The sequence below is a fragment of the Protopterus annectens genome, chromosome 4.part0 (assembly GCF_019279795.1).
Source record: "Protopterus annectens isolate FY-2018-M chromosome 4.part0, PAN1.0, whole genome shotgun sequence".
Taxonomy (NCBI): Eukaryota; Metazoa; Chordata; order Ceratodontiformes; family Protopteridae; genus Protopterus; species Protopterus annectens.
The window spans coordinates 1088306457-1088321088 of record NC_056733.1 but is presented as its reverse complement, the minus strand read 5'-3'; the positions used below and the strand labels follow the sequence as shown (position 1 = coordinate 1088321088).

Sequence of the window (14632 nt, the reverse complement as noted above, 5' to 3'; positions counted from 1 at the left end):
GCAAGCAACAGTATAGCTAGGATGGGGTGAAGGCAGCAGCTGCTCTGGATGCTAGATTTTAGGGGGCTCAAATGGGAGACATTTCTGAAATGCTGTTACAGAAATCAGTTTCAATATTGCTCCTGTGCAGTGCTGGAACACTTCATCATTTCATGTGTGATATAAGTTTTAGCAATCTGTTTGCTAGAAAAATGTAGCAAGGGGGTTGGTACAGTTAAAAAGCAGCAAAAACATTTTTTTTTCTTTGCTCCTCAGATGAAGTGAGGAGCAGGGAGCAGAAACAGAACCTGGTTGGCCCCTTTTTTGCTCCTTATGGGTGAATTTTAGGGAATACATGAGAATAAAAATGAGTGGGGGCACAGCAACAGGACCTTGTTGGCTCCTGCATTTTAGGAGCGGCAGACAGATTATTGCAGACTATTTTTTCCCCCAACTTATAGCTGAGAGGTACCAGATAAGGAAATGGCATCAGGTGCTAAAATAGACAGCTATAGCTCTGGTTGCAAGCCATCACTCAACCTCTCTTCACACCCACCTCTTCTGCAGTTTTTATATTTCCGTCTTAGAAGACTGTTTTTGGTAGCTATAACTTCTGCCAGACAAATTTCTGAATTACACACCTTGTCTTGAATGCACCCTTATTTAATTTTTCACAGAGTAAATCTGAGATCTAACCCTACCTTTGTGCCTAAAGTAGCTATGGAATCAGCCTTCAGTCAATCTGTGCATTGCCTGTCTTTTTCCCTAATCATTGTAACCAGGAGAAATATATTTTGCTTACTTTAGATGTGCATCATCAACTGAGAGTTTATTTGTATCGCACAAAATTTTTATGTAAAGATGGTCAGCTATTTTTGTCCTTTCTAGCCAATTTGTGCCCAAGGTTTCTAAGTTTACTTTGTCTTGATGGCTCTTAGATTGCATTGCATTTGTCTAAAACTCAGAGTTTATTTGTTTCAACCAAACCAAGAGCACATTCTCTGAGATCTGTTTCTACTTCTGTTGCCTTCTTTAAAAACATATTGGTTAATGATATCTTTACAGCAGAAATTAGGTCTACAGTGACGTCTCTGTCAAATATTACAAACTGGATCTTATTTCCATTCCCAGAGCAGCTTTAAGTTCCACCATTCTAAAAGATATCCTGCCATGATGCTGCCCAGGATTCATGGTAGCTAGGGGAATGGGAACAACACAGTTGAAAAAAAGTTAAGTACTTACCATAACACTAGATCCTTGGTGCCCCTATCCGAATGTCTTGACACCTCCCCCCATCCTCTTCCCCTTCCAAATTGTTACAACCCTTTTATGCTTTATTATTGGGGGATCCTATTCTTTTAATCAGTGGATTCACTTCTTCCATGGGATTTACCATCTGTTTTTCAAGCTTATTTTGAGTAGTAGTCTTAGTGCATACCATTATGGGAGAGGGGGAGCACTGGGGTAGCACTGAAAGTGTTACCAGCTCAGATCCATTTTGAGGCAGATAACCTAGCCATCGAGACGGACAGAGAAGGCTAACAAGAGTGTAGTGTTATGGTAAGTACATAACTTTCATTTCTATGTGGTTTGTGATGTTTGCTGGTTCAGTGTAGTGTTTGTGGACTGTAATCATTACTGGCACTGTGTGTATTAATTTATCTTGCTTTTATAATTGTGTGATCTTGGAGTTAATATATATATATATATATATATATATATATATATATATATATATATATATATATATATAGGTTAGGGGGTCTGGAGTATGAAGTCTCCATACTAGGGATGTGGTAGCCACAGCCTGCCACATAAAAGCATGCAAGGAAATTAAAGCATTCAGAAAGCAATCAAGTAGAAGTTGGGATATAGCTTTGTAAAGTGTACTAAAGTAGAACTATATCCAAAACAGCAGCAGCTTCCTGTAGCAGTGATATTTTTACCAGCCTGCAATGAAACCTGAATTTAAACCAGCTTCTGTAGAGTATGCAGGACTTTCACCAGGCACATGTGTGAATGGAGTTTTAAGTGCTACTATGTTAGTGCCTGGGATGTAGTGGGATGGTTGCTTTACCATGCACAATAATGCAAGATTCAATAACAGACATTCATGAGGAATATAGTTCTTGATAGTTTTTAATTAGCTGTAGGCTAATGAAAGAGTATTCAATAACATTACATATATACTTGCAATTATGCAGTTTTATACCAAAGATGTTGTGAAGTAACATAATGCTGTTTACACTAATGCAACTACTTAGTCATTCTTACAATATTTGAATAAAGGTACACATAGTCATTAAAATAAATGTGGTATATATATATATATATATATATATATATATATATATATATATATACACACACACACATTGCCACTTTTTCTGCACTAAAAAAAAAACAAAATCAATTGAAACCTCTGTAGGTAAATTCTTTATTGCTATTTTAAAAATTCTTAATAGTCTTTGTCTCTCTTCTCTGTCTCTCTGTCTGTCTGTCTCTTGTCCTTTTCATTCAGTTATCCTAATCTGACCATAGGCAAACAGTATGAATACTCCACTGATCCCTATGACAGAATAAAAGAACTGAGTAAGGTAAGATTATTTAAGCTCATTGTTTTCCAATAGTGATGTTATGAAAGGTATTTGATCTAGATCATAAATGGTTAAACATTTTAAAATTGACAGTGCTTCTCTTTCCACTGTGATGTGCTGATTTTATTCTTAATAATGCGTAAACCCCTGAGTCTTAAAGTTCTTTCTTCTTAACCTACACATATAAGAGTGATATAAAATATTGTCAAATGAGTTTTATAATATGGTAAAAATTAAAATCCAATATGAAGGGTGGTTACGGGCCTTATTAATATAGCTACATACCAGAGTACATGAGGGGTCTTTTAATTTTCCTTTGTCTAAGAGCATTATAATTTAATTATTTATTGTCATAGCTTACTGAGTGAATTGCGGGAATATAGGAGAAAAAATGTGTGTGTGTGTGTGTGTGTGTGTGTGTGTGTGTGTGTGTGTGTGTGTGTGTGTGTGTGTGTGTGTGTGTGTTTATCAGACAATAGCAAGAATACCTTGTAGCTCTTGAAGTAAGTGTGGGATTAAACAAAGTGAATGTTAGAGGACAGATGATTCAAATCAGGACATGATATGAGAAGAGATAGTGATCTTTGGCACAGTCTGGCTTTGGCTATTTCTTGTGAGCAAAAGACCTTAGACATTTTATGCTGCGCTTCACTTCCTTCGCATTAGATCATTATTCTTGTCTGAATCAGTGCTGTATGAAGTAACTCACCAGTCATCTTATGATATTCTAGGTCTTTGGCATTTGGCAACATGCATGGACTTCTTTTCAGGTTATAATATTTCAATTATTTCAATAATTAATCGAACAATTGAATGAACAATAAACAAATGCTATGCCCTGTCAAAACAGCCAAGGCTTTAATTTCCAAAATACTTCATATACCTTACTTGTACCAAATAAGCCAGTATTTACTTGACTGCATTACATTTTAAGGATTAAATTTGGAATTCAAAAGGAATACCACGCTGTTAAGCATTAGGCTTCTGTGAGCTGCTCAACTTAACCAGATAAGCCATATAAGTGATTCAGACCAGTCCTCTTAAATAATTTTTAAAACACCTTTATTGAATATAGGCAAATTTACATGTATACAAAAGTAATCAAACTCTATTAACAAATTAACATTAACAAACATTATACTTAAAATATATTGCGATATATCATATAACCTAAGCAACATCATAGAAATTATTCAATTCCTGCCCCTTGTTTTTAAACAAGAAACATCTTTATTAAACCATCACTTATGGTATAAGCAATCATACATTTATTTAAATGAAAACAAACCATACTAACACACTCCCAGTTACAAACATTATACATCAGTTATAATCTACCCAATCATTTTCAGTTAAACATTACTTAGCTCATTTAAGTTCTGCCTTCTTTTAAACCTCATTTCTCCACTGTATGTATTGCTCCTACAGTTCCCATTTTTTTCCTATGTAGTTTACTCCTACCCTTTTCTAAAGATCTCAATTCCAGTTGTTATCTCTGTTACTGTATTCACTACTTCTAATATAGTTGGTTTAAATTTTGATTTCCATTTTCTAGTAAGTACTTTTTTGGCAGGCACCATAATTGGACACAGGAAGGCCTTACCATGTCTAGACAATTACGATTCTGCATAGCTCAGAAAAATCATCTCCCTTGTCACACCAATCCACCCACCTAGCATCTCCGACAGTATATCTCACAGGGGATCCTTAAAGTCCGCCACCTCGCCACACTCCCAGAAAAATAATGTTCCCAAGTACCTTTTTCATCCCCGTCACACCTCTAACATTTGCTGTCTACCTGAGGAAAAATTCTTTAGAGTCTACTTGGGGTATATCTATGTAAACATTTCCAAGCAAAAATCCTAAATATTCTAGATTTTTGTTGCATATTTGAGAGACATACATATATCCTCCCATTGTTTCTTTGTGAATTGCTCATCCAGTCTCTCTTCCCAGTCCTTTCTAACCTCCTCTGATTGGTTCTTATAGTTATCAGACAATATTTTATATGCTGTACTAATTATTCCTTTTTTAATGTCAACTTCTGTTCTAGATTCTGCTAAAAAACTCTACCGGTGTTGGCCTTTCATTTAGGACCCCCTATTTCTTTCTCTATGCCTACTGTATACTCTGATATCAATACTTGATAGGGAAGGCAATCTCTAACCTGCAGTCCGAATAAATTCTTGGCCTCTTCCCATTCTGTTACTGATCCCTCTCTAGTTATTTGCTCCCAATGCCTTGGTTTCTTTGCTAGTTTTCTCCAATAAATTTCAGCTCCTTCTTGCCTGTTGTCTGTATACCTAATTGCAGTCATCCCTATTGGCAGAATCTTCTTTCTCCATTCCCATGTTGGCTTAGTTCTTAGAATACTTTCTGCTACTTTATGGATATAATATTCTGTGGGATTATTGTTATTCACCTTAAAGGCCTTCATCCAAAACCACAGTCTGTCCTTGTTTCTTGAGCTTCTCCTCTGGTTTGACATCATACACTTCCACTTTGAATTACAGCTTTCTGCTTTTGTTATGTATAGGAGCCTTAACTGTGTAGTTCTGAAATACCCCTTCAAATTGGGTAATCCCAATCTGCCCTGTTCTACTGGAATAATCATTTTATCCCAGTTGACTCTTGACATCTTCCCCACCCAGATAAAGTCCTTCAGCTCTTTATTAATTGCTATCCACAACTTTTCCTCTGGTTAATAAAATATGCCTGACCTGTTTATAGGACTAAAGGGACTAAAAGCATTTTGACAGCTTGTATCTTACTATCCATATCCATATAACAAAGCTTTCATTTTCTCAGTTTCTGTATTATCTTTTTTTGTCTCTTCCCACATATCCTTAGCTGCCCCACAAAAATCATTTTAATCCATATTCCTAAATACTTCATTTTATCATGCCCCCATAAATATGGATATTGTTGAACCAATTTGTCTGTGGGTACATAATTTACCGCTATTGCCTTTATTTTAGCTTCATTAATTTTGTGTCCCGAAAAGATTTGAAACTGTCTCATGATGTTCTACAACACTGTAATGTCTTTTTCTGGTTTTGTCAGGTATAAAATAATATCATCTACAAATAGAGTTAGCTTTTCTTGACAACCATACCAAGTATATCCTTGAATTTCTGAGTCCCTTATTTCCTTTGCCAGTGGTTCTAAATGTAATGCAAATGACAAAGATGAAAGAAGACACCACTGCCTGATTTCTCGGCTCAAGCAGAAATTCTCAGACAGGACCCCACCCACTTTAATTTTTGCCCCGATCCCTCATATAGTCTCCTAATCAACCTTATATTTTTTCAGGAAATGCAAACGCTTCCATTGCTCTGCTCATAAAGTCCCAGCTTACTCTGTCAAATGCTTTTTCTGCTTCAAGACCCACCAACAACAATGATCTTTTATTAATTCTGCTTCCTTCTGAATCATCAGTATTCTGTTAATGTTGTCAAATGTTTGTCTCCCCTCCACAAAACCACATTGATCCATATCTATCAATTTTGGCATTACTTCTGTCATTCTTTTAGCCATTATAGACATGAACACTTTATAATCATGGTTTAGTATTGAAATGTTAAAGCTAGGTCTGATGGATCTTTACCCTCTTTAGGTATTACAGCTACCACTGCTTTCTTCCAGGATGTTGGTACTTTTCCTCCTGTTAAAATACTATTAAACAAAACCTTCCAGATCTTTATCAGTTTTTTCTCTTCCAGGCAAGGTTAAGGCTCATTCAACTAGGGCCTTATCCTCTTTGATGGTGTATTGGAAAGTGCTGAACTATAGAAGCATTCTAAAGGCTGCAACCTGGTCCTCTGTTCATATCTTCACAAATCACTACAAAGTGGATTTCTTTTCAAGGTCCAGGGTCTTCACAATCCTTACTCTTTCACCCTCCCAGGTAGGGAAAGCTTTGAAAATCTACCCAAAATGCCACTGAGGTAGACGAGAATGATGAATATAGTACAGTTGTGTGGGTCCTAATAACTGTAACAGTAGATGTTAGAATTCCTCACTGCCTCAGTGATAGCACCCACCTGCCAGTCCCCAAGATTGTGCATAGTTAAGGTGGGTTTCAACCTCTTTGACTTGAATTTTAGATTTTTTTGTATGGTATTATGATTGGCTTTGAATTTAATCTTGCTAAGCCTGAACACTCATCTCCCCTGATAGCTGAAGTCTTCCCTCTCAAGATATGCTCAGCCAATCAGCTATGATAAGAAGAGAGAGGAAGGGGAGTCTGAGCTTTTGAAAGATGGTCAGTACTGGGTTACCTTGGCAGATAACCCAAAATGCCACCAAGAAAGTGAGGAATTCAAATGGGTACTGTTACGGGTAAGTAGGAAGTATGCAACTGTACCTTCATTTTAATGCGTCTGTTCCACATGGAATCTCCTGTAAAATACATGCTTTTGCTTTTATTATGTCAGTGTCTCAGTAGGTATCATGCATGCCTTTGGTGCTAGAAGATCAGAAGGTCATAGGTTCCATTCCCAGTCCAAGCAATTTGATGAATTTTTAAACCACTGTCACTGTAGTGCAGCACTGGGGGTGGGGCTGCATTCCTGAGTGTGCCATCCATTGAATGAGACATTAAACAGAAATCAATCTGCCCAGGTTGGTGGTAGCACAGCTGGATAGAAAAGATGTCATGGCACCTGTCAAAAAGAGTATGGGTCCTTTATTTATATACAAAAATAACTCTTATTTACAAAATATTTACATATTTACAAATATTTACAAGTGTACAAACATACTGTCCTCTCTGTGGTGGCGTGGGTTTCCTCCCACATCCCAAAGACATGCTGCAAGTTTATTGGACACTGTAAATTGGCCCTAGGTGTGAGTATGTGCATGTCTGCTCCTTCTGTGGAAGGTTGGGTGCCGGATGTGCAACTCGACACTGTAAAACTCCACTGCCAATTGTTCTGCAGACCGTTGTTCCACTGTGGTGACTTCTAATGGGACAAGCTGAAAAGAAAAGTATGTGTGTGTGTGTGTGTGTGTGTGTGTGTGTGTGTATATATATATATATATATATATATATATTTACACAATCATACAAAATTTTCATCCCTGTTAGACCCCCACTCCTTTTTCCATAGCTACCATCTGATTTTACCTAATATTGTTTCAAAAATCCATATAACATAAAATAACTTTTTATCTTCTCTTTTAACATATCCTTTACTTCTGTTTTTATAATATCCATGCTTAATCATATCCATGTTTTAATTTATCCACTTCTTTTATATCTTAAAAAAAATCTTCTTTACATAGATTTTCCCATAACTTTTTTTACTCTTTTACATTTAAAAAACCCATGTTCTGTAGTTTCTTCTTCTTGACAATGTAAACATGTTCTATCACTTTTCTTCTTATATTGCATATTTCCTTTTACTGGCAATTATCTTATTACCAGTCTCCACAAAAAATCTTGACATTCTTCTTTCTGATTACACCATTGCTTCTTATTTTCCAGCTTTATTTTTCCATTTGTTAGATTTTCCCATGATTTTACATAGTAATTTTTATCATTACATTCTTATGTCATGCTTTTCTATCTTTTTCTATATCATGAAATTTTGTTTTCCATAAAATATTTTTTGGTAATATTTTATTTCCTCATTTATATACTCTTTTTCTCTTTTACCATATCCCTAAATTTATCATACTTATATTTGTATAATTTTACTACTAATATCTCATTTTTTTCATTTATCCACTTTAACGCTTTGTACAAATTCAATGAAACAACATATACCACTGGTTTAATTAACCATAAATCTCCTTCTTTATTTACATACAGAACTCTTCTTTTTACTTTATTTACTCTAGAACCTTATATAAATGAAAAAAATATATCTGCAGTAGTTCCTTTTCAAATACTATTGAAAACATAAATATACTTGCTAAGTATGCTATTTTTCTCATCAGTACTGAATTTATCAAATAAACATTTTTTCTGAATGATAATTTATAAGATTACACACCCCTGTTAAAATCCCAGGATATTTTGATATAAAAAACGAGACCACAATAAATTATTTCAAAACTTTTCCCACCTTTAATGTGACCTATAACCTGTACAATTCAATTGAAAAACAAACAAATCTGTTAGGGGAAAAAATATAAAAAATAAAAGCATTACACGCTGGTTGCATAAGTTTGCACACCCTTAAACTAATACTTTATTGTGTGTGCACACCCTTAAACTAATACTTTGTTGAAGCACCTTTTGATTTAATTACAGCATTTAGTCTTCTTGGGTAGGAGTGTATCAGCATGGCACATCTTGACTTGGCAATATTTGCTCACTCTTCCTTGCAAAAGCACTCTAAATCTGTCATATTGCGAGGGCATCTCTTGTGCACAGCCCTCTTCAGGTCACCCCACAAGATTTTCTATTGTATTTAGGTCTGGGCTGTGGCTGGGCCATTCCAAAACTTTAATTTTCTTCTGGCAAAGCCTTTTTTTGTGATCTGGATATATGCTTGGAGTCATTGTCATGTTGAAAGTTTAAATTCCTCTTCATCTTCAGCTTTCTAGCAGACACCTGAAGGTTTTGGGCCAAAAGTGACTGGTGCTTGGAACTGTTCATAATTCCCTCCACCTTGACTAAAGCCCCAATTCCAGCTGAAGAAAAGCAACCCCCAAAGCATGATACTGCCACCACCACGCCTCGCCATGGGGATGGTGTTATTTTGATGATGCAAAGAGTTATTTTTGCGCCAAACGTACCTTTTGGAATTGTGGGCAAAAAATTAATTCAGCCTTGGTCTCATCAGACCATAATACATTTTCCCACATGCTTTTGGGAGGCCTGATGTATTGTTTTGCAAATTTTAGCAGGGCCTGGATGTTTTTTCTGCTGCTCCTTCAATGTTGCTGTAGGTCTCTTGGCAACCTCCCTGACCAGTTTTCGTCTTGTATTTTCATCAGTTTTGGAGGGATGCCCAGTTCTTTGCAACATCACTGTTGTCCCATATTTTCTCCATTTTTTGACTGTCTTCACTGTGTTCCATGGTATATCTAGTGCTGTGGAAATTTTTTTGTACCCTTTTCCTGACTGATACCTTTCAACAATGAGATAGAGCCCTTTGATGCTTTATAAGCTCTCTGCGAATCATGGCTTTTGTTATAGCAGGCAACTGAGTAAATGTCAGGAAAATCCTAGTAGGACAGCTGAACTTTATTTGGGGTTAATCAGAGTCTCTTTAATTGATGGCAGATGTGTACCCAAGATGACTAGAATGCTGTAATTATGCTTCAACAAAGTATTAGTTTAAGGATGTGCACACAACAAAGTATTAGTTTAAAGGTGTTCAGACTTATGCAACCAATGTATTGTACATTTTTTTATTTTTTTTAATTTTTCCTCTAATAGATTTGTTTGTTTTTCAATTGAATTGTACAGGTTATAGGTCACATTAAAGGTGGGAAAAGTTTTGAAATGATTTATTATGGTCTCATTTTTTATATTACAAAAAAAACTGGCATTTTAACAGGGGTGTGTAAACTTTTTATATCCACTGTATATTTACTTGCCCTAATACTTTGTTCATAGGTTCATAGGTTTATACTAGGCTATCTGCCCTAAGGCATTTATAAGCCTAGCCCAAATTTTTGTGGCTTACTCCACCCCTTATATGAAAAAATACTGTGCCCATTAGTTTGTTGTGCCTCTGTCCAGCAGTGACACAGAGATGATTACCGGGGTAAACCTACGATCTCCCATCCACAGGTCTAGATTTCTCTTGAACAGAGTCAGCGAGGTGCTCTGCCTCACATGGACCGAGATTTTATTCCACAGCATAGGGAGTCTCTGAGTGATAAATCTATCCCTCCAGCACGTCCTATTTATATCCGTGCTAAGGTTTAAGTCGCTTGCTCTAGTGGTTTTGGTGGATTTGGATTTTTTGTGGTGGAGCATGTCCATTAATTCCGGGTTGGACATGGCCTTGTATGTCAGGCACATGTCACCTCTGAGCAGACGGTATGCGACTGAATAGAGCTGGAGTTTCTTCAATCTGGCAGCATATGACAGATTTTGGAGGTCCTTTATCCTTTTGGTGAGGAACTTTTGGGGTCTCTCCAATTGCTGCAGATGTCGGGTGAGATACATCCCGAATGGGGCATTGTACTCGATCATTGGTCTGATAAGTGAAGAGTACAGGGGAACAATGACCTCACTAGATCTGGATGTGAATCCCTTCATGATCAGGTGGGCAATGTTGAAGGTCTTTCTAACCACTTTAGCAACGTGAGTGTCAAAGAAAGGCCACTGTCAACCTGGGTCCCCAGGTCCCTGATAACCTCTTCTGTGCTTAGTGGATTGCCACCTATATGGTAGCTTGGGGTTACCTTGTTTTTTCCCGAAGGGTATGACTATACATTTTTTGGCGTTTAACTTCAGGCCATGGCTCTGGCACCAGCCATCTGTTTCCGTGAGTCCCTTCTGAAGGATATCCGTGTCCGATGCACTTTCCACTATGGCGCCCAGTTTGCAGTCGTCTGCAAACTTTGTCAGCCAAAGTCCTCCCATGTTGGCCTGTACTTTGTCTAGCTCATTTAAATAAATATCCTTTTCTAACTCTTTATTCTCTTTTTCTGTTACTTTTTTACTTTTTATATTTTTCACTGCCTTCTTTTTTAACCTTTCTTATACATATTATACTACACTATTCATAATCTTTTCCTGAGTTCTATTTATTATTTTACATTTTTTATTTCTTTCATTATACTACCATCTTCCTTTACTAATCTGCTTAAGTAACTTGATATTTCCCTTTTCCTTGTAAAAAATATCATTGCTTATATAACAATTTTTGTATTTTTTCTTGATTTATTTCATATAATTATTTTTCTTTGTCAAAGTACTCTTTACCATTATGTTCTAAATCTTCCAATGCATCATTATATGTTATTTTATATTTTTCTGTCTCTACTTTTCTCACATCATATTGACACTGTAAAAAATTATATTTTCCTTAAATATCATCCACCATTCAGACTAATTTTTTATAAAATGTCCTCACAATAATATGATCTTTCCATAACTGTATCACTAATTTCTTTCCTTCTTCATTCAATGATTTCTAGTTTTTTTTATTCCTTTGTCTATTATTATATATTCCTTGTTTTCCTTTTTTGCAAGCTGGTCAGAAAATCCTGTTTCAACTACCTTCTTTTCTCTTTTCACTAAACCTTCTGATGCTATAAAAGTCTAAAAATAAGAAAAATAACTACAAACTGTGAACTAAAAAACCAAAATGGCCAAAGCTAATGGTACAGAAACACAATTTAATTTACAGTATAGTAAGCGCTTTGGGTAGGTACAAATGCTCCCACTTCTTCAGACTGAATTACAAAGCTGATAAGAACCTTTTAAATTCCATTTAAACAAACACATGACAGTCAGCTGATCAGTGAAATCCAATAAAAACATAAATAACAAAACATTAATTAGTCAATGTACTTATACATACAAATTTATAAAAAATAATATATATAAAAAAATTAATCTTATCAAGTATTTTCACTTTATAGCAGAATAAAAATTATCTTTTCAGATTTTTATCATTTTAAAATGCAAGCTATACAGCATGCATTATTTAGCCCAGGATTTTTAAAAGCATCTAATTTAAGCTGTCACAACAACTCACACTGTTCTTACCATAAGGTGAATGGGCCACCCCTAATGTGGTTACAAATCTGATCTATTACTCTAAAGGAAAAAGTGTGTCCAGGATTATTAATGACATGTCTAGCTAAAGCATTCTCAGGTTTTTGGTTTCTCATAGCATACAGATGTTCATATATTCATTCCCTGAGTTTCCTGTCTGTCATGCCTATATAGAAACCATGACAAGAATTACATTTAGCTAAATAAACAATGCCCTTCGAGTTATATTTATATCTCCCCTGACAAGTAAATTTCATATTGTTGACTTGGTAATTAAGACCAGTGTCAATAAATTTACAATATGGGCAAGCCTCACACTTAAACATATCTTTTATTCTCAATATTTGGGATGTATTATTTCCTAAAAGATGTTTCAAATTTGAACCTCTTCTAAAAACAACTTTAGGTGTAATTGGTACTCTCTTCCTTACCCTCTAGTTTGCTGTTATAAGGTTCCAATTTTTCTCCAGGATATTCTTAATATAATAAGCATCACTACTAAACACGGTCATAAAAGTGAGAGAAAAATCAGTGCAAGAATCATTATCTACTCTAGTAAAATCAAGTACATTATTTGAACTGTTCAAATCCAAACCCTCATCTTCTTCTGAACTATTCAGAATAGCTTTAAAATATCCTGAATTCCTCTTAGAAGTTACTTCAGTTATTAAATCATCTATAAAATATTCAGGGTAGCCACGCTTCAAAAACAGGTTTCTTAAAAAATTGCATTCATCCATAAAATCAACAAAGTTAGAAACCATTCTTTTCTTAACAAATTGCATTCATCCATAAAATCAACAAAGTTAGAAACCATTCTGGCTGCCCTGACAAGCTGACCTTTCACTACAGATTTTTTCTGGTGTAATGGGTGGGAACTAGAAAATTGAAGGAAGGAATTAGAAATATGTATCCTTCCTATAGATGGTAGCTATATATGTCTGTCTAGTCCTATCCTTCTGTAGTGACACATCTAAATATGCTACTCTGTCATTATGAAAGTTACTAGTAAATTGTATGAAATCAGTCGTGTTGTTTATATACTGCAAAAAATTATTGAAAAGGTCCTGTTCTCCTTCAAATATTAAAAAAATATCATCCAGGTATCGCATATAATAAATTATATATTCAGAATAAGTACTATGATTTAAGACAAATTTCTTCTCCCAAAAACTCATAACTAAATTGGCGAAGCTTGCCCCACAGGGTGACCCCATGGCCACACCTTTCTTTTGAATGTAAAAAGATTTCTCCTAAATGAAATAATTATTACTAAGAATTGTGTCCAGAAATTCTTGGACTAACCGGAGTTCTTCATGTTCGATGCCTTTACTGAATAGAACATCAGTTACCCATTCTATACCCAGATCATGCGGTATCACTGTGTATAAATCTTTAACATCTATTGTTGCAAAATTAAATGTTTCATTGTAGTCCAAGCTGTTGACTTTCTCCAGAAAGTACCAGGAGTCTTTACAAATTTGGACTTCATTAGTCACAAACTTTTTTAGTATAAGGTCAACGTATTTTGCCATGGGGTAAGTGATGCTATTGCGACCGTTCACTATTGGTCGAAAAGGAGAGTTGCGGAGGTCCTTGTATATCTTTAGAATTCCAAAGATGTCTGGAATTTGTGGAGCTAGTAGAGTTAAATAATTCAATAACTCGATAGAAATCCTGGCTTCAATAAATAAATTGCTCAGGAAGACCTTAATCTTTCTATAAGCTGTGTTAATTTCATCTAGGGAAGCTGTTGCATAGTTGTCAGTATCCAACATTTGTTGCATGTTAGTTCTATAATATGATTCACTCATTATTGCCAAGCCTCCCCCCTTATTTGGTTTGATAACTTTTACCCCGCTGTCTTTTAATGCTTTAATCAAATCCCAATCATTCTTACTAAAATTAGAAATATTAGACATATGTCAAAGCTGGTATAAATTCCTAATATCATGCTCACAGTTGTTCAAAGTCAGAAAGAGTGGAATGAGTACTGGGATTAAATGTATTAGCAATTCTAAAATTATCCAAACTATTATTACTTTCCTGTACAACATTAGGAATGAAAAATAATTTCAAACTTAACTTCCGAATGAATAATTTAAGATCTAAAAGTCTGTTTCGTTTCTATACATATCCCTTTTGTAAGCCCATGAATTTTTGTCCCAAACTTTTAACTTACCAGATCTTATAACTTCTAACATTTTTTCTTATATCATTTCCTTTCTTTTTACACTTGCCTCTTAAATCACATTTAAAGTCTCTCGTTATTATAGTATTCATATTTATCACTACATAGTCTAACATCTGCTGAAATAAGTTTCCCTTTCTTTACAATTAGTATAAGCATATAATGTTATAATTC

General features: G+C 35.2%; 1 protein-coding gene across 2 annotated transcripts in view; it reads left to right on the top strand.

The window, feature by feature from the left end:
* CCHR4.PART0H4orf47 (chromosome chr4.part0 C4orf47 homolog) overlaps positions 1 to 14632 on the top strand; it is a 507549-nt gene that overhangs the window by 418585 nt on the left and 74332 nt on the right. For both annotated transcript variants that reach the window (XM_044069036.1, XM_044069037.1), the window contains one exon: positions 2501 to 2576. In XM_044069036.1, coding sequence (XP_043924971.1) covers positions 2501 to 2576 — 76 coding nt within the window. The remainder of the gene's footprint in view (positions 1 to 2500; positions 2577 to 14632) is intronic.